At 42.8% G+C, this 22,500-nt stretch overlaps 1 protein-coding gene and 1 long non-coding RNA gene across 2 annotated transcripts in view; both read right to left on the reverse strand.

The window, feature by feature from the left end:
- LOC138978515 (uncharacterized) overlaps nt 1-22,500 on the reverse strand; it is a 308,348-nt gene that overhangs the window by 255,336 nt on the left and 30,512 nt on the right. The gene's annotated exons all lie outside the window — the stretch shown is intronic.
- The window catches only part of LOC138978513 (uncharacterized), a 42,867-nt gene continuing 32,815 nt past the window's right edge, over nt 12,449-22,500 (reverse strand). Inside the window, exons 7-8 of the mRNA XM_070351251.1 lie at nt 21,463-21,621; nt 12,449-20,773 (exon numbers count right to left, since the gene is read on the reverse strand). Coding sequence (XP_070207352.1) covers nt 20,373-20,773; nt 21,463-21,621 — 560 coding nt within the window. The 3' untranslated portion in view covers nt 12,449-20,372. The remainder of the gene's footprint in view (nt 20,774-21,462; nt 21,622-22,500) is intronic.

Consider the following 22,500-nt stretch of genomic DNA (forward strand, 5'->3'; position numbering starts at 1 on the left):
CACGCTCAGAAAGTTAAAACAAAGAGAGGTACAGAAAAGCGTGCTATCCTTCTTAGCGCAACTACTACCCCGCTCTTCTTGTCAATTTCACTGCCTTTGCAATGAGCGGTGGACTGACGATGCTACGAGTATACGGTCTTGCTGAAAAATGGCATTGCGTTCAGTTTCATTCTGTGAATTCGACAGCTACTTGACTAAATGTTGTATTTTCGCCTTACGCGACTTGTTATATTTAGTCAAGTTTTGACTAAATATTTTAACATCGAGGGGGAATCGAAACGAGGGTGTGGTGTATGTGTGTGTGTCTGTGCGTGTGTGTGTGTGTGTGTGTGTGTGTGTGTGTAGAGCGATTCAGACTAAACTACTGGACCGATCTTTATGAAATTTGACATGAGAGTTCCTGGGTATGAAATCCCCGAACGTTTTTTTCATTTTTTTGATAAATGTCTTTGATGACGTCATATCCGGCTTTTCGTGAAAGTTGAGGCGGCACTGTCACGCCCTCATTTTTCAACCAAATTGGTTGAAATTTTGGTCAAGTAATCTTCGACGAAGCCCGGACTTCGGTATTGCATTTCAGCTTGGTGGCTTAAAAATTAATTGATGACTTTGGTCATTAAAAATCTGAAAATTGTAAAAAAAAAATTTGTTTTTACAAAACGATCCAAATTTACGTTTATCTTATTCTCCATCATTTGCTGATTCCAAAAACATACAAATATGTTATATTTGGATTAAAAACAAGCTCTGAAAATTAAATATATAAAAATTATTATCAAACTTAAATTTTCCAAATCAATTTAAAAACACTTTCATCTTATTCCTTGTCGGTTCCTGATTCCAAAAACATATAGGTATGATATGTTTGGATTAAAAACACGCTCAGAAAGTTAAAACAAACAGAGGTACAGAAAAGCGTGCTATCCTTCCCAGCGCAACTACTACCCCGCTCTTCTTGTCAATTTCACTGCCTATGCCGTGAGCGGTGGACTACGAGTATACGGTCTTGCTGCGTTGCGTCTCTGGTTGCATTGCGTTCAGTTTCATTCTGTGAGTTCGACAGCTACTTGACTAAATGTTGTATTTTCGCCTTACGCGACTTGTTTCTTTCTAATTTATTTGGTGTTTAACGTCGTTTTCAACCACGAAGGTTATATCGCGACGGGGAAAGGGGGGAGAGGGGATAGAGCCACTTGTCAATTGTTTCTTGTTCACAAAAGCACTAATCAAATTTTTGTGTGAGATTGTATGTTAGAGAGAGAGAGAGAGAGAGATAGTGTGTGTGTTCAGTTTTTCCCAAGCTGATATCTTCCTCCTTGCCACCTCCTTCTAAGACAACCCCCCCCCCCTCTCCTTCCCAAACCCGCCCTGTTGGAGGTCGGTCCTGGCAGAGCAGCTTTTGCATGCAAGAAAGGAGTGACGAGAGACGATCACAAGCCATGGAGGCTTTTAACCAATAATCGACTCGTGGCATTCTGTTCTGTCCATACTGCTTGCGCTGTGACCGTGCGGAGCTCTCTCTCCCCCTCTCTGTCTCTCTCTGTCAGTCTCTCTCTCTCTCTGTCAGTCTCTCTCTCTGTCTCTGTCTCCCAATCTCGCTCTCTCCCCCTCTCTCTCAGTCTCTGTCTCTCTCAGTCACGGCCTCTCTATCAGTCTCAGTGTCAGTCAGTCTCTCTGTCAGTCTCTCTTTCTCTCTCGCTCTGTCTCTCGCTCTCAGTGTCGCGGCCCTCTCTGAGTCTCTCTCTGTGTGTCTCTCTCTCCCTCGCCCTCTCTGAGTCTCTCTCTCTGTCTCTCTCTCCCACGCCCTCTCCCAGTCTGTGTGTGTGTGTGTGTGTGTGTCTCTCTCTTTCTCTCTCTCTCTCTCTCTCTCTCTCTTTGTCTCTCTCTCTCTCTCTCTCTCTCTCTCTCTCTCTCTCTCTCTCTCTCTGTGTCTGTCTCTCTTTTTCTCTCTCGCTGAATTATGACCTGCACCGCCTACCGTAAAACATGTAATATTTTCATTATGGCCGCGCAGCGCTACTGTCTCTCTCACACGCTCGTGTGGGGTGTCGTCGCCGGGTCGATCCATTAGCTTCCACGCCGCTGTCAGACAGTGGCTGTGACGTCACTGGAAATATTCTGATGGCCCGGAAGTCATGGTTCCGTGATAGCTCTGAGGGATGCAATGTCGCCTGATTGGGTTGGCTGAGATGTTCAGATGAAATCAGAAGAAATTCTGCAAGCGATTTGGAAGGGTCTTCTTTTGAGATAATGCACGTCCGTCTGTGTTCATGTATATTTTACTTCGGGTTCAAAGCCCTTGGGGACCAAAACCTTAAATAATATTAATTGAAACCCTGATCTTTCCAAAACTTTTTCAAACTCTCTCTGTTTGTCTGTCTACCCGCTGTCTGTCTGTCTGTCTGTCTATCTGTCTCTGTTTCTGTCTCTGTCTCCGAGTTCTGTCTCTGTCTGTGCGTCTCTCTCTGTCCGGCTGTCCGGCTGTTTTTCTGTCTGTCTGTCTCTCAGGCTTTTTCTGCCTCTGGCTCCGAGTTCTGTCTCTGTCTGTCCGTCTCCCCCTGCATGTCACGTCTCTCTGTTTCTGTCTCTCTTCACCCATATTTTTCTCTCTCACTGTGGTGACACTGCAGGAATTTAAATGTTACACTGATAACAGCACACCAACATTATATCATCTTCTGTAAAAGAGCAAGAAGAAACTTTTTTTAATTTTTTTTAAATTTTTTTTTAGTGAGTATTTCTACGCACATACCCTCCCAGAGGGAGGCTCATGGCGTTTACAATATGCCGTGTGAGATGGAATTTTTACACAATATATCACGCATTCACATCGGCCAGTAAATCTCAAGCGTGTTAGGCGAGTATATACTTTCACGGCCTATTATTCCAAGTCCTCTTGTCAATCGTGGGATCTTTAACGTGCACACCCCAATGTAGTGTACACGGGACCTCGGTTTTTCGTCTCATCCGAAAGACTAGCACTTGAACCCACCACCTAGGTTAGGAAAGGGGGGAGAAAATAGCGGCCTGACCCAGGGTCGAACACGCAACCTCTCGATTCCGAGCGCAAGTGCGTTACCACTCGGCCACCCAGAAAGCCGAACTAAAACAGCTGTCCCGGGCCATGATAAGTATTCGCATAATGATAGACTGAAAAGCTGTGATAGACTGAAGAGAATTGTTACCGAAGTGCTCGAGTCCCAAATGGAACAGGTGAATATGCCAGAATTTTAAAGCTAAGCAGATAACTAGTTTGTCAACATAATTCTCTCCTTGGCAACAGTCGGGCACCATTCTCGCTCTGATACTAGTCTGGCAACATCATGTTCCCCTTGGCAACAGTCTGGCACGATTCTTGCTTTGGTAGCAGTCTGGCAACACTTGGCAACAGCCGGGTACCATTCTCGCTCTGTTACGAGTCTGGCAAAATCATTCCCCTCGGCAACAGTCGGGCACCATTCTCGTTCTGTTAGCAGTCTGGCAACACTTGGCAACAGTCGGGCACCATTCTCGCTCTGATAGCAGTCTGTTAACATCATGCTCTCCTCGGCATTAGACGGGCACCATTCTCGCTACAATAGCAATCTGGCAACACTTGGCAACAGTCGGGCACCATTCTCGCTATGATAGCAGTCTGGCAAAATCATGCTCTCCTCGGCAGCAGTCGGGAACCATTCTCGCTATGATAGCAGTCTGGCAACACTTGGCAACAGTCGGGCACCATTCTTGCTATGATAGCAATCTGGCAACATTTGGCAACAGTCGGGCACCATTCTCGCTCTAAAAGCAGTCTGGCAACATCATGCTCTCCTCGGCAACAGTCGGGCACCATTCTTGTTCTATTAGCAGTCTGGCAACACTTGGCGACAGTCGGGTACCATTCTCTCTCTGATAGCAGTCTGTTAACATCAGGCTCTCCTCGGCAACAGACGGGCACCATTCTCGCTATGATAGCAGTCTGGCAACACTTGGCAACAGTCGGGCACCATTCTCGCTCTGATATTATTAGGCGGCACCACCATTCCCACCGTGACACCAGTCGGACAACACCATTCTCGGTGTTTTTGAAATTATACTATCAAATGGTCGCACCAAGTGTTTTCTTATCATAGATAGTGATGTGAACATAATTTCGGATAATAATTTCTCAGAGATACACAGTCACATATATTTATAAAATTATTATGCCGCTGAACAGACATAAGTTCACAGTAGTAAAATTGATATCAAAAGTCCAACGTTTTTTTGCCATTAAGGACTTGAGTGTTTGTCCGCTTTTTAACATAAGTTCATTACAATAGCAGTTACTTTCATAGCGGCTTTGCGAAAGTTCTGCTCGAACCGGCAAAATCGACTGTTTGTCCCCAAGATGATATAGGCCAAGAGGCACCGCGGCCATTCCTATGAAAGTATGGACGCACCAAAACCGACGAACCTCCAGTACCTATGCCCCTTTGTACTGTACATCGATACAGTCCGACACAAAGAGAGAAAGATCGACACAGACATTTCCAGCCTCTTCTATCTCTTCGACATACACGCTCGCTGCCGCCGATTTCGTTCACAGTTGGAGATGGAAGAGAGGCAATCCTTACCACACAAACAAAAGTTGACTTGCGGGGTAGCTTCCCCTACTCAATACACTTGCAGCAGACCGTGCCGACTGGTAGACTTTGTAGTTGTTGCTGTTGTTACTCTTTAAGAAGCGTATTTATCATGTTATTCATTCAGTCATTTACTGACCTATAACATATACAGCGTGCCCCCCCCCCCCCCAAAAAAAAACCCCAAAAAAACACACCCATAACTTAAGCGTATAACTTCTACATTGGTCGTATGCATGATCAGTTCCCAACGTAGGTCAATTGGTCAAAGTTTTGTGCTTTTTCGATTTTTTTTCTTCAAATTCCGGGATCGACTCAACAGTAGGAGGTTTGTCATTGAGCAATACCCACTCTCATCCAATTTAAACCTTCCATACTTGTACCATTAGGATTATCTGAAGGTCCAAGTATACTTTCTTTCTTTCTTTTCTTTATTTGGTGTTTAACGTCGTTTTCAACCACGAAGGTTATATCGCGACGAGGGAAAGGGGGGAGATGGGATAGGGGAAAAGGGGGGGGGGGGGGGGGGAGATGGGATAGAGCCACTTGTTAAGTGTTTCTTGTTCACAAAAGCACTAATAAAAAAATTGCTCCAGGGGCTTGCAACGTAGTACAATATATGACCTTACTGGGAGAATGCAAGTTTCCAGTACAAAGGACTAAACATTTCTTACATACTGCTTGACTAAAATCTTTACAAACATTGACTATATTCTATACAAGAACCACTTAACAAGGGTAAAAGGAGAAACAGAATCCGTTAGTCGCCTCATACGACATGCGGGGTGCAGAGAAATAAGGATGTGGAAAAGAAGACTTTTGGTAAGTGAAATAAAGGTGATGGATCCAGTCAGATAGAAATAAGACAACAAGAAAAGAATTGGAAAACTGCAGGGAATAAATAGTAGGGAGAGTTTTCTTGGAAGGAAATATAGGTGAAAGGACTGGTAAGGCAGAAATAAGACAAAAGAAGAGAAGAAACAGAACCGTTAGTCGCCTCTTACGACATGCTGGGTAGCATCGGGTAAATTCTTTCTAGTCCCAACCAATATGGGACTCCCCCTAACCCGCGGGGGGTTCCAAGTATACTAAACACCCCAGATCATCGGTGACCTAAAGATATCAATTAAAGCCAGGTTCAGTGCAATTCTCATTCAAAAAAGCGTTCGTGTCATTGACAATTCCGCAGGCGTTAATTGTTTGGAACACAGTTTGAAGAGAAGATAAAAGTCGGAATATTTAACCTACATACCAGAAACTTTGTGGAATGAGCATGCTCAAACAAAAGTTCATACTCATCAACAATGAAGATATTAGATGAGCTCAAATTGACTAAACAAAATGACCCCTTCGTGTTAAAGCCATACTTACCTGTGGCACTCGCCTGATCCTGCCTGTAATTGCTGTGTTTAAGTCACCGATTGTCTAAGGTTTTTAATTTTTATTTTTATACACTGGTTCCCTCAGGTAACTCAAATGCCACACATTTTTCAATGGGACTAAGGTTTTGTGGCTGTTGTATGTTATATGTAAGTCTTATATCGCGCGCGTATCTCCAGACTCGGACTCAAGGGGCAGGGATCTATTTATGCCGTGTGAGATGGATTTTTTTACACAATACGCATTCACATCGACCAGCAGATCGCAGCCATTTCGGCGCATATCCTACTTTTCACGGCCTATTATTCCAAGTCACACGGGTATTTTGGTGGACATTTTTATCTATGCCTATACAATTTTGCCAGGAAAGACCCTTTTGTCAATCGTGGGATCTTTAACGTGCACACCCCAATGTAGTGTACACGAAGGAACCTAGGTTTTTCGTCTCATCCGAAAGACTAGCACTTGAACCCACCACCTAGGATAGGAAAGGGGGGAGAAAATTGCTAACGGCCCTGACCCAGGGTCGAACTCGCAACCTCTCGCTTCCGAGCGCAAGTGCGTTACCACTCGGCCACCCAGTCCACTGAGCAGGCCAGTTCTCTTGGCTGCTCAAAATTTCCTTCAAAACTTTCAAAATTCAACTTTTTTACCTTCCTACTGAACCACACAATATCTCTGACATCATGTTATTATTTAAAACAAGTCGCGTAAGGCGAAATTACTACATTTAGTCAAGCTGTGGAACTCACAGAATGAAACTGAACGCACTGCATTTTTTCACAATGACCGTAGTCCGCCGCTTGTGCATTACGGAGTGAAACTGACGAGCCTGTTCAGCGCGGTAGTGGTTTCGCTGTGCTGCATAGCACGCTTTTCTGTACCTCTCTTCGTTTTAACTTGCTGAGCGTGTTTTTAATCCAAACATATCATATCTATATGTTTTTGGAATCAGGAACCGACAAGGAATAAGATTTCGAAAATTTAATTTTGATCATAATTTTTATATTTTTAATTTTCAGAGCTTGTTTTTAATCCAAATATAACATATTTATATGTTTTTGGAATCAGGAAATGATGTAGAATAAGATGAACGTAAATTTGGATCGTTTTATATTTAAAAAAAAATTATTACAATTTTCAGATTTTTAATGACCAAAGTCATAAATTAATCTTTAAGCCACCGAGCTGAAATGCAATACCGAAGTCCGGCCTTCGTCGAAGATTGCTTTACACAAATTTCAATCAATTTGATTGAAAAATGAGAATGTGGCAGTGCCGCCTCAACTTTTACAAAAAGCCGGATATGACGTCATCAAAAGTATTTATCGAAAAAAATAAAAAAATATTCGGGGATATCATTCCCAGGAACTCTCATGTCAAATTTCATAAAGATCGGTCCAGTAGTTTGGTCTGAATCGCTCTACACACACACACGCACAGACAGACAGACAGACAGACAGACAGACAGACAGACACACACACACACACACACACACACACACGCACACACATACACCACGACCCTCTTCTCGATTCCCCCTCTAAGTTAAAACATTTAGTCAAAACTTGACTAAATGTAAAAAAGGACTCAAAATTAGCTTCTTTAAACCACTTCTCAAGTACTTTCCGCGTTTTTCCATTGCTCACGAATTCGGCGTATCATTCTCAAATGTCGTCTGCTTGGATACAAAAACAGACGGGCACTTACGTCCCTTTGACAGAAGAAAAGGTACAGCACCGCAGTGCCATTATAGAGCTCTGAGCTCTTGCTGTCGGTTTTTGTCTCCCTTCACGAACGCAAAAACTGTAAGGCATTATTTAAAAAACAAATACCGTTCATTCCGTAATTCGAATGGCAATTCAAATGATTTGTTGCGCGTAAAAGAGAAAGATATGCATATACAGAGATCTAGATAACAGCATAAACACTAGTCTTCCCTGCACTTACGCGTAAATATTAAAGATAACGGTGTATTTCCGGTCGCGGCCGCCTGGTGGGTTAAGGGTGGAGATATTTTCCGATCTCCCAGGTCAACTTATGTGCAGACCTGCTAGTGCCTTATCCTCTTTCGCGTGTACACGCAAGCACAAGACCAAGTGCGCACGGTAAAGATCCTGTAATCCATGTCAGAGTTCGGTGGGTTATAGAAACACGTAATTACCCAGCACAGTGCCCTTCCCCCGAAATCGGCGCATGCTGCCAGAATGGCGGGGTAAAAACGGTCATACACATGTATCATGTATACAAATTCACTCGTGCAAAAACATGAGTGAACATGGGAGTTTAATTTAGCCCATGAACAAAGAAGAAAAAGAAGAAGATAACGGTGTCATGATTTAACTTTTAGACTTTCGGGACGCTCGACTGATGATATTTTGATCATTTAGTGCAGGGTTAGACAGAGGACAACTCGGCATAAGGCTCTGAAAGATGCAAAGGTTGAGTTTGCTCCCTTGGACTGAACAGGCAATTCATTGTTGTCACATAATGGGGGAAAAGTATCACAGAAATTTCGTTACCGTGAACACACAGCAGCACAGCCACAGACACACTGAGAGACACACAGTAAGACAGAAACACGCAGGCAGGCAGGCATTCACACACACACGTGACACACACGCACACACACACCGTGACGCACGCACACACACACACACTCGCACGCCGCACACACAGTGACACTGACGCACGCACGCATACACACACACGCACGCACGTACGCACACACATACACACACAGGCACGCACACACACAGTGACACGCACGCACGCACGCACGCACTGACGCCGCACAAACACACTGACGCACACACACACGCCGGCACACACACACACACTTACACTACACGGATCAAGCAAGTATGGAAGCACAGTATCAATCGGGAACAAGGTTTTTTTTCAGTCAGTCTCTCTCGCAGACAGTCTAGTCGCGGCTTGTGCCAACACACGTTTCAAGATTTCAGCAAGATCTATAAAAGTTGCAACGACTGATTGAGAAAACATCTGTCTATATTGGATTCTAATAATTTAGTGGAATTCCCTTGAATAAAGCACACAGCTTCGTAGTTTATGTTCCGTACATGTAATCCTCTTTGACACACTGTCATAGTTTGTGTGTCTACTTCCCGCCTCAGTTTTGTTTTCAAATTTGTTTGGTGTCATCTCTATTCGAACTGTTGTTAAATCAATGTGTTAACTGTTAATCTAGAAACCACTGTTGTTCCTTTCTGCATCACCCCTATCATCATTATAATCCGCTTTCTTATATATTCTCCCTCAAAGGTCCAGGTTTAAAAGGTCACATGTTTGCGCGTACTTTAAACTCTGTACATTTGATCCGGCCGATGTAACCAGAGCCTGTGAACTTTTCTTTGATGAGAGAAGACAAACGTTTTCCGAAATGCTTTTGCGCAGACAATTATCTGTACTTATCTTCACACTTTGATCACTCAGATGTAAGCCTAGTCTGGCCCAGCGTGCACAGCCTGGACTGGTCGAAGAAAGAGCGGCCATGCTGTAATGCACACTTGCAGCGAGAGGCAACCCCTGTTTCCACAGTAATTCCCCAAACTTTGTGCAACATGTATTTACCCACTGTCTCCGCCTACAGGAACTGTGTATTAGCAAACAAATCAACGGAACATTTTTCCTCGGCAAGAAGCCTGAGGGGATTTTCTCCAATGCGGAAGCACGCCTCATTTCAAGGAGCGACAGGAGAACAAGGGAGAATATTCAATTAAGGAGTTTGTCCAGGGCGCTTGCTTCCCCTGAAAGGACTCCTAATTAAGTTACTCTGCATGCACTGTCGAGTCTCTTGAAATGCCAGCCCCAATACATTCATCGATATTTCAGGGGGCACAAGGAAAAAAATCGATGACGCGACGGAAAAGAAAGGGGAAAGAAGAAGTCTTCCTTTCCTGGAGGCTCATTTTCTGTGAAGGAGGTAAAAAAAGTTTGCAAAACTGACGAATTGTTAGAAGTTTTTGAGCGGTGAGTGAGGTTTATGAAGTGTGTGTGTGTGTGTGTGTGTGTGTGTGTGTGTGTGTGTGTGTGTGTGTGTGTGTGTGTATGTGTGTGCGTGCGTACGTGTGTGTGTGTGCAAGGGAGGGGGAGGAATCAAGACAGAGCGTTTTTTCAACAACAAAAATTCTTCTTCTTCTTCTTCGGCGTTCCAGGATTTTTGGCCTCAGGTCAGACTTCAAGTTTTGTAGCTTGAATAAAGCTAGTGGTCAGGATCAGGGAGTCTTTGGTGCCCCAGAGTTGCTCCTGCAGTGTGGCACCTTGTGGCCAGTGATCTGTTCTGGCTTCCTGGTGGAGCGGGCAGGTCTGCAGGATGTGCTCCGGGGTCTGTGGGCCTGTTTCGCACGGGCAGTTCGGTGTGTGCGACAGACCAAGGCGGTGCATGTGGGCACGCAGTCGACAGTGTCCAGTCCGTAGGCGGAAGAGGATGGTCTGCTGATGGCGCTGTAAGTTGGGCATCTGATCATCAGATGGCAGGCTGTGTTGGGCATTCCCAACAAAAATTCGTCTGACAATACAACTGAGAGGATGCAAAGGGTTCTTCGAGATTTTGCTGATGCCGTGTTGCAGGTTCCTTGCAGTGTCACACACTGAGCAAATAAGAACACTCAGCGCCTCAACTCCAAGTCTTTTTCTGCATCCGGGTCTGCACAAGAAGAAAGGAACCATGGTCGTCGTCGTCGTTGTTGTTGTGGGAAAAACAATCCTCATTAAACGTGTATTAAAATCAGACTGGGAGGATACCATCGTACCAGGAAGGAGGGACAGCAAAGGAATGTTTTGAAATTCCTAAAAGATACATTCTTTTCTGTTTGAACGGTATTTAATGTATACCCCCACAGCTCGGTCTAGGGTTTTACAGTGAACATGAGCATTCTTCCAATTGAACACACACAAACAGAGGGCTGGACCTAGTGCATGAGAGGAAGGGTAGACTAAGTACTTGGGCTGGCCAGTTGGAGGGAGAGGGGGTGGGGGGTGGGGGGTGGCTCCATGGAGTCTTGCACTGACCCCAGGTGATGTTGACATGAATTATTTGAAAGGGGTATTTTGGGTCTCTCACGAAGGAAAAAGGTACGTTTACCTGGTAAGAAAGGGCTTCTGGAACCCAGGACCCCCCCCTCCCCCATCAAACTTTGCACAGAAAGCGAGGACATTCTGTATATTTTTGGTAAAAATAAGTGAACGGTCTTATCCCAAATAAAAGTCTAGCCAGTTCTCAGATCATAATCACACTAGACGATGTACATGGGAAGGAGAACATTAATATTGACAGGTTCAGATCGCTCTGCCCTGGACCTGATTTTGCCCTAGTTTTGGAGGCCTCAGAGATAAGACTGGTTTCATTGCAAACGAAGCTTGCAAAGGAGTGTCATCTTGTTCTTTTAGCGCTGGCTCAGAAAAGGCACCAGTGAATGTTTCGTTTTGTCTAAGATTAATCGTTTTGTCTGAGATTAAAACTTCCATACACAAACCTTTCTTTTTACATTTTTTAACAAATTTCTGGCCCAGTTGACATCGAGGGCACACAGACAATCCAACACACAACTGACAGACACAGATCCAGTTGAAATCTTTAATGTGCCATCTAACGATCCGCGGCATCGGAATGGCAAAAGTCAATTATTGAAGGGAAACGAACGTTCGCGCACCAGTGATCCGCATTGAAGTGAAGAAGACAGCAGTCTCATGCTTGAAAGAGTCCATCAGAAGTCGTGCAATTCCCTGGGCAGAGTTTCAGGTCATCATGGTGAGACAAGAGAGAGATAGAGAGAGAGAGAGAGGGGGTGGGGGTGGGGGTGGGAGAGAAATAAAGAGAGAGAGAGAGAGAGAGAGAGAGAGCGGGAGAGAGATATATATATGGAGAGAGAGAGAAAAAGAGAGACAGAGAAAGAGAGAGAGAGAGAGAGAGAGAGAGAGGGAGAAAGAGAGATGGAGATATATATATATATATATATATGGAGAGAGAGAGAAAAAGACAGAGAAAGAGAGAGAGAGAGAGAGAGAGAGAGAGAGAGAGAGAGAGAGAGAGAGAGAGAGAGAGAGAGAGAGAGAGAGAGAGAGAGAGAGAGAGAGAGAGAGAGAGAGAGAGCATGGCGAAGAACAAGTCAAACGGAAAAGCAAAATGGTGTAATTAAAGTCACACACCTAGACACATACACAGACGCACTCACCGACGCAATCACACACATCACACAGGCGCGCGAACTCGCACACACGCACATGAGCAGCACGCACATGCATGCACAGAAACATATATACATATTTGAAAGTACAAGCATATTATACACATAGACACAGGCACATTAACACACAGGGACGTCTATTATAAAATGATTGTAGAACCAAGCACACATACGCGCACACCCACACACAGAGCACAGAACGACAGCTACAAACACGATCACACACAGAGTATAAATATGACATAAATAAACACTCGCGTTTCACAGTTTATTGAAAAATAGTTTGCTTTAATTTGCAAATGACATGATAGCAATACAATGTACAGAACATTACGGAGCAACAAGTGTATACTGCAAGGAAAACAGAAAGTATAGCTGAAATATCTACAAGAACAACATAACAGCCAGAAACGTTAGCCAAGTGCTTTTGAAAATATAAAAAGCGTATGATACAAAAACATGTCAGAATAAGCTAAGGAGACGAAGAGGTCAAGAAAGGGGGAAGACAGAGAGAGAGAGAGAGAGAGATAGGGTGTATTAAGGGAAGAGGCAAAGGGGAGGGTGGGGCGTGGGGGTTTTGGGGGGATGGGGGGTGGTGGAGGTAAGCAAATTACGACACAGTTGCAAGACCATTTATATAGCGCCTGCAACACCTGCGTATCAATTTCTGTTGCGATAGTAAATAATCATGGCCATATCATTGACTTGCATACTCCCGATGGAGCCCCGTGAAACTGACGTCACGTTCTGATTATGCAACAACCGTTTAGAGCTATGTCCGTATCCCCATGTGACGTCATTTCCGCGTATCTGCATCGGGAGTTTCTCGATTGACTTTCATTGGAAATTTCGGTGCGAAAAAGTGACGCGATTAAACGTTTGTACAGTGCGGATTACTTTAATGAGATTCGGTTCAGAAGAGGCAATGATCATAAAGTAGAAGTATTTGTTTACACAGTTAATCAAGTATCAAGATATTAGCAAAGGAATTAAGAGAGAGAGAGAAAAAAGAACTGTATACTCACAGCCCGTCAAAAATCGTGCCAGTCTCTATGAAGAGATACATACATCTCAAGTAGGGGACATTATAATCGACCATCTGCACCCGTGGAACCGGATCAAAAGTCGGAAAAGGTGAAAAGAGAAAGGAGAGGGAGGACAGTGTGGGGGGGGGGGGGGGGGGGGGAGTGGATGGATGAGGGAGCCACATGGATCATAGGATGGCTAGTAGACAAACATTGTAATCTTTGGTAGTGTGCTCAAGAAAGTGCACTGCTAGGTAGAAACTAAGCGCGGTGTCAAATAGGTCGTAATTACAATTTTTTTTCTCGAGAATTCAAACAGTCAGACCCAGCGCTTGGTTCCCATCCAGCTGGTCACTTTCTTTGTGCACACTCACCCTAGCGGTGGTGGGGGTGGATCTCTTTCATCAGAACACTAATCGGCACTAGAAACATAATGCAGTCGGGGGAGCCGAGGTAAGACAACAGTTGGAGTTCTTCATTTTTGAGTACAGTGCGCAGTATAGTTCAAAATCATGTATATCGCATTCAATCAATTACAAAGGTTTCGCACCTGCAAACACCAGCACAAAGTTATTCAATTCACGCTCTCAATCATCTTTGCAATCAGTCTCACAATTATCCGTTAAAAAATGTGCGGCTGTCAAAAATCAAACGGAACAGTCAGTTACATTTTTCTGAGCGGAACAAAAAATCTCAGACACGTTCCTAAAATCCTAGTTTCTCAAACATCGTCACAGTGATTAAAAAAAAAGGTTTCTCAAACACACTAAAGTCCGTTTTTGAAAAATCGTTTCTTAAACAAATTGAAACAGCATTTGTTATGGTGACACGGTCACATTTAAAAAAAAAAAGCAAAACAATGTTTCAAACAAACACGTGACACTGTATAAATGCGATCACACAGCAGGCTACGATGGCTTCAAGCGGACTGTCAGAAGCATTGTGGCAATCGCACAAAAATTCAATGCAGACAGTCCTTAAAAAAAAAACCACCGAAAAATAAAAGGTGCGTAACTGCTTCCACAGCACACAAGAAATCCTCTACACAGACTTAGCACACGCCCTGTATGTGGAGGCAACTTACGCCGAGGATACGCCGCCCAAACGGCAAATATACCATGATGCTTCGTGGTACATATGTAGACGCATTTCAAAGCAGAGTAAGAATTAAACAAAAATAGGAGGAAGAAGAGGAGGAAGAAGAAAAAACCCAGCTCGCGCAGAAATGCAGCAATCATTATAACAAATAAACTACGTTCATTGGTACAGCTTAGAAACAGTCATTACCACAAATACATTCTAATCATTTAAAAACAAGCAAACAAACACATGAAGTCGTGGCATAGGTACATCGTTATGTCAGATTCTTCATTCAAGTCACTGTCCAAAACACAAATGATATTGTCAGATCACACTGTCCAAAACAAATTCAACACTTGGCATACACAATTACAGGCATCAAGATCTTTTTTACAAAAACTGTTCTGTATAACAGCTTAAACAATCGTAGCTGTCAGAAATTCAACGTCAATAAAACAACAACTAAAACAACCAACAACAACAACACAAACTGAAAAATCGAATAGCAGCATATCATTCTTTTCTAACTTAAACCTCAAGATGTAGTTTAAAATCTCAAGCCAAAAGCCTACTCTGACACTGACAGTGCAGCATTTTAACGCATACGACTGCATTCCTGCTCATTACGCTACTTACATGGCTCAATTACATTCCAACATTAGACTTTAGACACTAACTACACGGCACGCGTAGATTTTATTATAATAATGTCATGAACACGTTTTTGGAAATTCATGAATGTCCAGGAATCCGATTTTTTTCTTTCACAGAGTATGCTACTGAAGATACACATCTCTGCAAGATAAACTTCACTGTATCACAAAATGCGGAGCTGTCGTGGTAAGGTAAACAAAACTTGACATGAAACATTTAAACAATTTTCATTTCTCCGATTATCAAGGTCCGTTTTGTTTTGTTTTGTTTCTTTTTAACAAAAGAGGCAGTCAAGGCGAACTTGGATTTCATGCTTGTGTGCATCTTTTGAAATTGGTTTAAAATCTGATCAGTCATCCTTTGGTATACAAGCGAACTCAGTATGTTTAAAAAAAAAGTCCATCATGACCCAGGTTTAAACTCCCACGATTAAGAAAATGTAAAAAAAAAAATCAATAAAAAACAAGAAAAAACGAGAGGAAAACAAAACGAGGCAGAGACAGACATAAAAAAACAAAAAAACACACATTTCGCAATTGTTTAAGAAATCAACATGAAAATTATTACAATTACACCGTTATTTACAAGAAATCAAAATAAAATCAAAGATCGATCGTTATGACTACATTACCGCTGAATTGAACACATTCGATTTCACGCCAATCAACGTCAAATATTACATACGCGCAAAAAATTCAAAGACACTCGTTCAACAAAAGGAACGAACTCCAAACCACCAAATACTTGGATCCAGAAAAATAAAGAAACAACAAAGTCATGCGCAGCTTGGGTTTTTAAGATAGAAAATAAGCCCACTCTCCTAAGTTACGTTCTGTCGCTGAAATTCTTACTATTTGCTATAGCTAATTTATAACAACAAAAAAGTAATGCACACGTGTGTATTGCACGAAAGTCGCCAAGTTGACCCCGTTTTGTGACAAATTAAATCGTCGTGGCGTTACACAGCTTTAACTATGAAAGACACATGCAGACCTGGGAACCCCTGTTTTGCACTTGGAGTATTCTCAAGCAAACTTTGTGTATTTTCAGAAAAATTAGCGTACTCCACACAACATTTGAACATCCATGATTCAAACATGTTTCACTGACACGCGTCCGTTGCATCGTTAATTGGGTTTACCAATACGTTTAAAAAACCCGCTTCTTTCAATGTTTACTGTATCATGTGTGATTAGATTTGAATTTGTAATCACTTGTCAAAATACTGGACCGGCTTCGGGATGAGCTTGTGAAGAAACTGATGTAGTCTAGAAATGTTTCTCGTCGTATTTTTTTTCCCACTTACCGTACTGCTCGTACTCTAGACAATCATGCGTACAAAATACGGCGAAATCGTATGGGTTCCCAGGTCTGCACATGCCTTCCATTTTCAAGGATGATTCAGGTTTTTGACCGCAAATTTCAATGATACAAACATTCCAGCATTAGCTTTAGACAATGCCAAAAAAAAGCAGACAGTCTGGCTACGTCAGAAAAAAAGTAAATGAAAAAAATGCGTACCGTACGCACTAGTGCTTCCACTTGTGGAAATGATAAAATAAATCAATAAATAAATAAAATAAAAAAATCTATGAACATGTCTTCCGTTCCTCACAGTTAAACAGTCCAGGCTAAAAGCGCGGGCGGGTTTGTTATTGGTTACAGAATGTTCGCACGGCACGGAGGGTATGTTGAAAAACAAAAAAAACTGTCGATAGAATCTTTTTTATACTGCCATAAATCAAACACCAGCATTCTTTTTTCCCGCAAAAAGTGCTATCACACTTAAAACGGAAACCACGCATTATTTACATTCTACTGTAGTGAAACTTTTACTTTGAACGATTTAAAGGTCCTTGTCTACATTTTTATACTGAAATCGCCATTTGACCAGAGTCCGTTTGACCAGAGTCGCCATTTGACCAGAGTCCATTTGACCTTTTGCAGAGTCTATTATCTACAATTATCAACAATACACCCCCTTTCGATCAGGAAAGACGAAGCCAGTGTAACCGTTTGAAAATTCATTGTAGTATTCCAGCGTAGTACTCATAGTAAGATATCCTTATTTGGAAAATGCCAAGCGCAAAACTCCTGGACATTTTTGCTTTTTTTCAATAATCTTATGGTTAGATTTCGCTAAAAAGTTATGTCAGATGATGAATGAACCATGGGGAAAACAGTTATAGAAAAAAAATATATATGTAAAAAAAGATTTTATTTTTGGGTAGCGTGACTCACGCTTCCAATATTTTGTGTTCTGTTTGCTGAGAACATGTGCTTTGCCTAAAAATAATGACCAATCAAATTCATGTCACTATGCTTATAGCCACGCCCAAACAAGTGCAGCAACAGTTTGACACTGGAGCGCTGTCCACGCTTTTTTTTATACGCACGAAATGCACGGGATTTGAGAGGAGTTTTGCGCTTGGCATTTTCCAAATAAGGATATCCTACTATGAGTACTACGCTGGAATACTACAATGAATTTTCAAACGGCTACACTGGCTTCATCTTTCCTGATCGAAAGGGGGTGTATTGTTGATATTTGTAGATAATAGACTCTGCATTTTAATGGTCAAATGGCGATTTCAGTATAAAAAATGTAGACAAGGACCTTTAATGCTTCTTTGGCGATTTAATCGACGATTTACGTGAAAAGGTGCTTATTCAATTTATAAAGTATGCACGGCACGGAGGGTATGTTGAAAACCAGCATTCTTTTTTCCCGCAAAAAGTGCTATCACACTTTAAACGGAAACCACGCATTATTTACATTCTACTGTAGTGAAACTTTTACTTTAAACGATTTAATGCTTCTTTGGCGATTTAATCGACGATTTACGTGAAAAGGCGCCTATTCAATTTATAAAGTGTGCACAAATTATAAGTGATTATGCACGTTGAAACACCGGTGTTGTCTCGATCTGCAGGATTATCTGACATTTTTGGGTATGTTAATTTTAACATTAACAGAAACAGGGACTGCCCATCAGCAAAACGCGCATGAAAAAGCATTTTGGGCCGAAACAAAGAGTAAAATAGACTCAAACAGGAAACAACCGATCATTTAAAAAAAAAACCCACCAGATTCCTCTTGTTGCTGCTAGCTTTTCATTGGGACGAAGCGATCCGAATTTCTATTAATGGGATATCAACATTATAGAACTGAAACTAAATGATAAGAGTGTTTGGTGGTGTCGGTTGAATGTGGAAGTTTCAAATCACACTCTTTGCCTGACAATGTAGTGATGTCGGAGGATGGTGCGAACGGATTTAACCACCACCACCAAACTGAACAACAACTTGTTTCTTCCAATCAATAGCGTCATGAACTGTCTTCACTCACATATAGCAGGACTAACAACTGTAACATAACAGGATAAGAAACTGTAGGCCTACATGTATTGCAAAGGAAAACATTAACACAATCTAAAAACAGCAAAATTACTTGACCGACAAAAAAATGCAAAAAATGCAAAGTAAGCGAAGGGTCTGATTGAAACACTTAGGAAAACTGAAGTAACATTGTTTCCAAAGCATCATGTATACATGTATCACTGCCTTTGAGTACTCCAAGTGTGTAAGTCGAAGTTACATTTGACTGTTGTCAGCACTCTCAGATTAAACCTTTCGTCATAGTCGATTCCTAAACTTTAATCGTTTCAATTCAACTACATCTGTAAGGTTTTGCAACTGAACACCGTAAAACGTGTCTGAAAAACTGAACATTTGAATTGGCGTCGAAGTAAAAACATATTGCGTCAGAAATCCAGCCCAATAATTCACATGTACGTTCTCCTACAGTAGTCAGCCGCTGTCAAACCATTAGACCAAGGCAGTGCAGGTCTGGTCATGCACCAACCTTTATTATAACCAAACCAAAAGATGAAACAAAACAGGAAGAGGTTGGTGATTCAAAAATGAAAGAAGATATTCGCTCCCTTCAGATTGCTATCCGTGAAAATATTCTTCGCCTACTGTCACACAATAAACGTTCTTGAATGCTTCAGTGCCAGTGCCCATCTTTTCTCAGCAGTTCTATCAGGGCGATGTGGTGTGTGTATGGATCTGAGAGTATGCTCACTTCTCTGCAACGCTCTCTCGGCTCTCGGGAGAATCATGTAGTTCCCACTTTGGTAAGACTGAAGATATTTTCCCACGACTTCTTTTCTGCATATTTACATAAAAACAAAGGGGTTCCAACTTTGGTAAAACTGAAGATATTTTTGTAAGATCAGCTTTTCTGCAAATCTACATGAAGTATTTCACACCACCATTCGCACTGAAGAACATCCGAAACGTTTGCACGCGTCAATAATCTGCACGCACGCACCATGTTCGTCAGCACAGCAAATAGTTCGAGGAAGTGTTGTTGTGAACGCACACAATGCATTCACAATATTGGTTGTTCTGAAGACAAGTTAGTACACATTTCACGGCAAGGAGCTGAACTGTGACTTCAACACGTGACTTCAACACGTGACTTCAACACGTGACTTCAACACATGACTTCAAATCAAGTCCATTCCATTCAATTCCATACAACTTTATTTTCTGACTGAGAAATATGCAGAAATGGGTCTTTCCGCTCTGCTTCTGGTAAGGTCCCTCAAAAGGCAAACCATTTCTTTGTCATTAAAAGCCTACGAAAAGCACCCCCACTTGATCTTGTCTGTTTTGTGTATGTTGGTAAGCTTAAAGTGAAGCTGCTACTGTTCTACTTTTACAATTCTGAATGTTAACATCTTGTTTTGTGCTGATTCATCCTTTTGGGCATACCTCTACCTCTAGCAGTACTCAAAGAAATCCGACGACTTAAAAAATCTAACAAAACAAAACCACATTTTTCTTATTTCGTTTCAAGTAAAACTGATCCAATGCGGAGGCCGCAAAGTCCTGTGTTGTCGAGTGCATGCTGAGCAGTTTCATACGTCCACTAGGTGAAAAGCGATCATTAAATTGTTCAATACATCCATTGATATTGCCGAGAATGCAACCGCTTCAGATAAGGAGTTTCCTTCAGATCCGTAAGTTGATGCATTTCACTGAGATACAGTACATTGTTTTTCATCATATTGTTTCTCCTTCTGATGAGGTCTCTCAAACTGCGAACGATATCACCATTTCTGCATACACACTGACCACAAATACTTCTGTTTCAAGCCATCATTTCTCGAGTTCAATTAAAACCAAGATCAAAATTAGCACGACGTACACCTTCCTCTTTCTTGTTCTCGCTGTTTACAAACACAGTCTCATACTGTAAACCCACGGAACGGCAAAAGTAAAGTTCAGCGACGCAACAGAATAAAGCACCCCAAGCGTCGCGCTGACTGCATGCAATCAGGAACACGGTGACAGTGTGTCAGTGAGAAGCTAAGGAGGCCTCCTTCCTCAGTCTCTACGATGTCAGTCTCTACGTTGTGGCCTGTACGGGTTGCGAGTACTGTCTCAGCATGGCCAATTGCGCCGCCTCGGCCATACTGTCGTCATCGTGGCCATGGCAACCATCACTGTTCGGCGGGGCGCTAGGTGAAGGTCGCGACCTGAAGATGACCCCCGCGTCATGGGGGTCACTACTGACCTCCTGCTCACGTGACAGGTCCTGGTCACGAGACAAGTCCAGCAACTTTCCGCTGGCCTCCGCGTCTTTCTCCTTCTCCTTGGCTGGGGTCACGACCTTGCCCTTGGGAGTGGCCTTGACCTCTTTACCCCTGATGCAGGGGCAGAAGACCTCGTTGAGTTCGTCAAGACAGTTCTGCTTGGACTTGAGCGACCCCTCCTGTCCTAGCTGAGCCTCTATTTCTGTCTCGTATCCTGCACAGAGAAATAAAACAGATTTTGTTATAGCATAGACAAAGACTACCGACTCATGAAGAAGGATGAGGACGGGAGAAGAGGACACCAAAGACAAGCACGGGCCAAGACAAGCACGGGCCAGGACAAGGAGAGGAACAACGCAATTTATTCAAACAAACTACTGGCGATGGATGAAATCATAGTTTATTTGTGCTGGTTGGACGTGAAAGTCACGAATGCAAAACTGTCGAAGATTCGCTTTCAACAGATGGTTTTAACACAATGGAAAGGAATATTGACTAATAAAGGAGGGCAAGGACGGGAGAAGGGTTGGGGGTGGGTGGACGGTATACATACATGGTGAACGAGGCTGCGGAAGACAAGCAACAGCAGGAAAAAGAAGAAGGGGGGGGGGGGGGGGAGGGGGAGGAAGGAAAAGAGCATAGTGGTGTGGAGGTTGGGCATACAGTTTTTTTCTCACAGTCTGTTAAACACCGTGCTAGCCTCGTAAAGAAGAAGAAGACGTAAAGCAAGAGGGTTGGGATCACAAACATCGTCGTTGTCGTCATTGTCTTCGTCCTTGTCTTCGTCCTTGTCTTTGTCGTCGTCATCATCATCAATCATCATCACCATCATCACACCCCCACACCCCCCCCCAACCCATCATTGCAACCATCACCACCTGAGCCCACCCTTCCACAACTTACCAACATCCTGTCGCAGTCCGTTGCATATCTCGTAGACGATGTCATCCCTCTTACAGTGCCTGAGACACCTGAAGAGCTCGGCGACTGCCTCCTTGTTCTCCCCTCGCCAAGACTTCCACTCCTGTAGGTACCCGTTCACCGCGTACTTGTGTTGCGAGTCTGAAAATAATATAGACGCCAAGGGTAAAGTCAGACATTGGCCTAATCCGAGTGTGTGAGACCGCGTCGGGCTTACTCACTAAAGAAAAAACTACATCGGCAGCCTTGAAAGCTCTGCGCCAAGCTGATAACTTTCTTATTATTTGACCTATGAAGGATCACATGCCGTTATTTATTATTTCTTACATTATTTGCAACTCCGCAACAAGCCTCAAAATTTCAAATAGGAGTTTGGCCTAAAACTCGCTAAGGGGACAGAGCACTCGAGAGATTTCACACACGACAGTTTCTCCCTGAACAACTACAGCTAAGCCAACACATGTGTGTCATTATTTTTCTGTTATAATCTGCAACCCCCATCCTTTGGTTTCTCTTTCTCCTCCTCCCTCTTTTATAGTCCAAGGAATGTCAGGAATCAGTCACAAAAACAAGGCAATACACCACGATACATTGAAACGAAAATGAAGATATTAGACCAACTGCTTTCTTTAACTCAAAACATTGAGTTTATCAGAAAGATTGTGCACAGAGAAGTTCACTCTATTCTGCATGCATAATCACACAATCTGTGTCTGAGTCTGAATCTTAATTCGCTTAAACTCGGTTCAGTTCATTGCGAAGGGGAGGGTGAGGGAGAAAGGGGACAATTCCAAAATCACGAGACACATGTAAAAAGCACATTGATACTTCGCGACATGGTTTCCAGATCGCGTGGAATGACACGAAGCCTGCATAGCACACCCGGAAAAGTGCCACAGTCGCGCGCGGTCTTGCAAACACGTCACAATTGTGTGTTGTTCTCATTCACTTGTGGTGTTGCTTGTCAAAGCATTACACCATATCTTCAGCGTATTACCAATACCTGTCCCAATATCGGCC

This window comes from Littorina saxatilis, linkage group LG10 (genome assembly GCF_037325665.1).
Source record: "Littorina saxatilis isolate snail1 linkage group LG10, US_GU_Lsax_2.0, whole genome shotgun sequence".
Lineage (NCBI taxonomy): Eukaryota > Metazoa > Mollusca > Gastropoda > Littorinimorpha > Littorinidae > Littorina > Littorina saxatilis.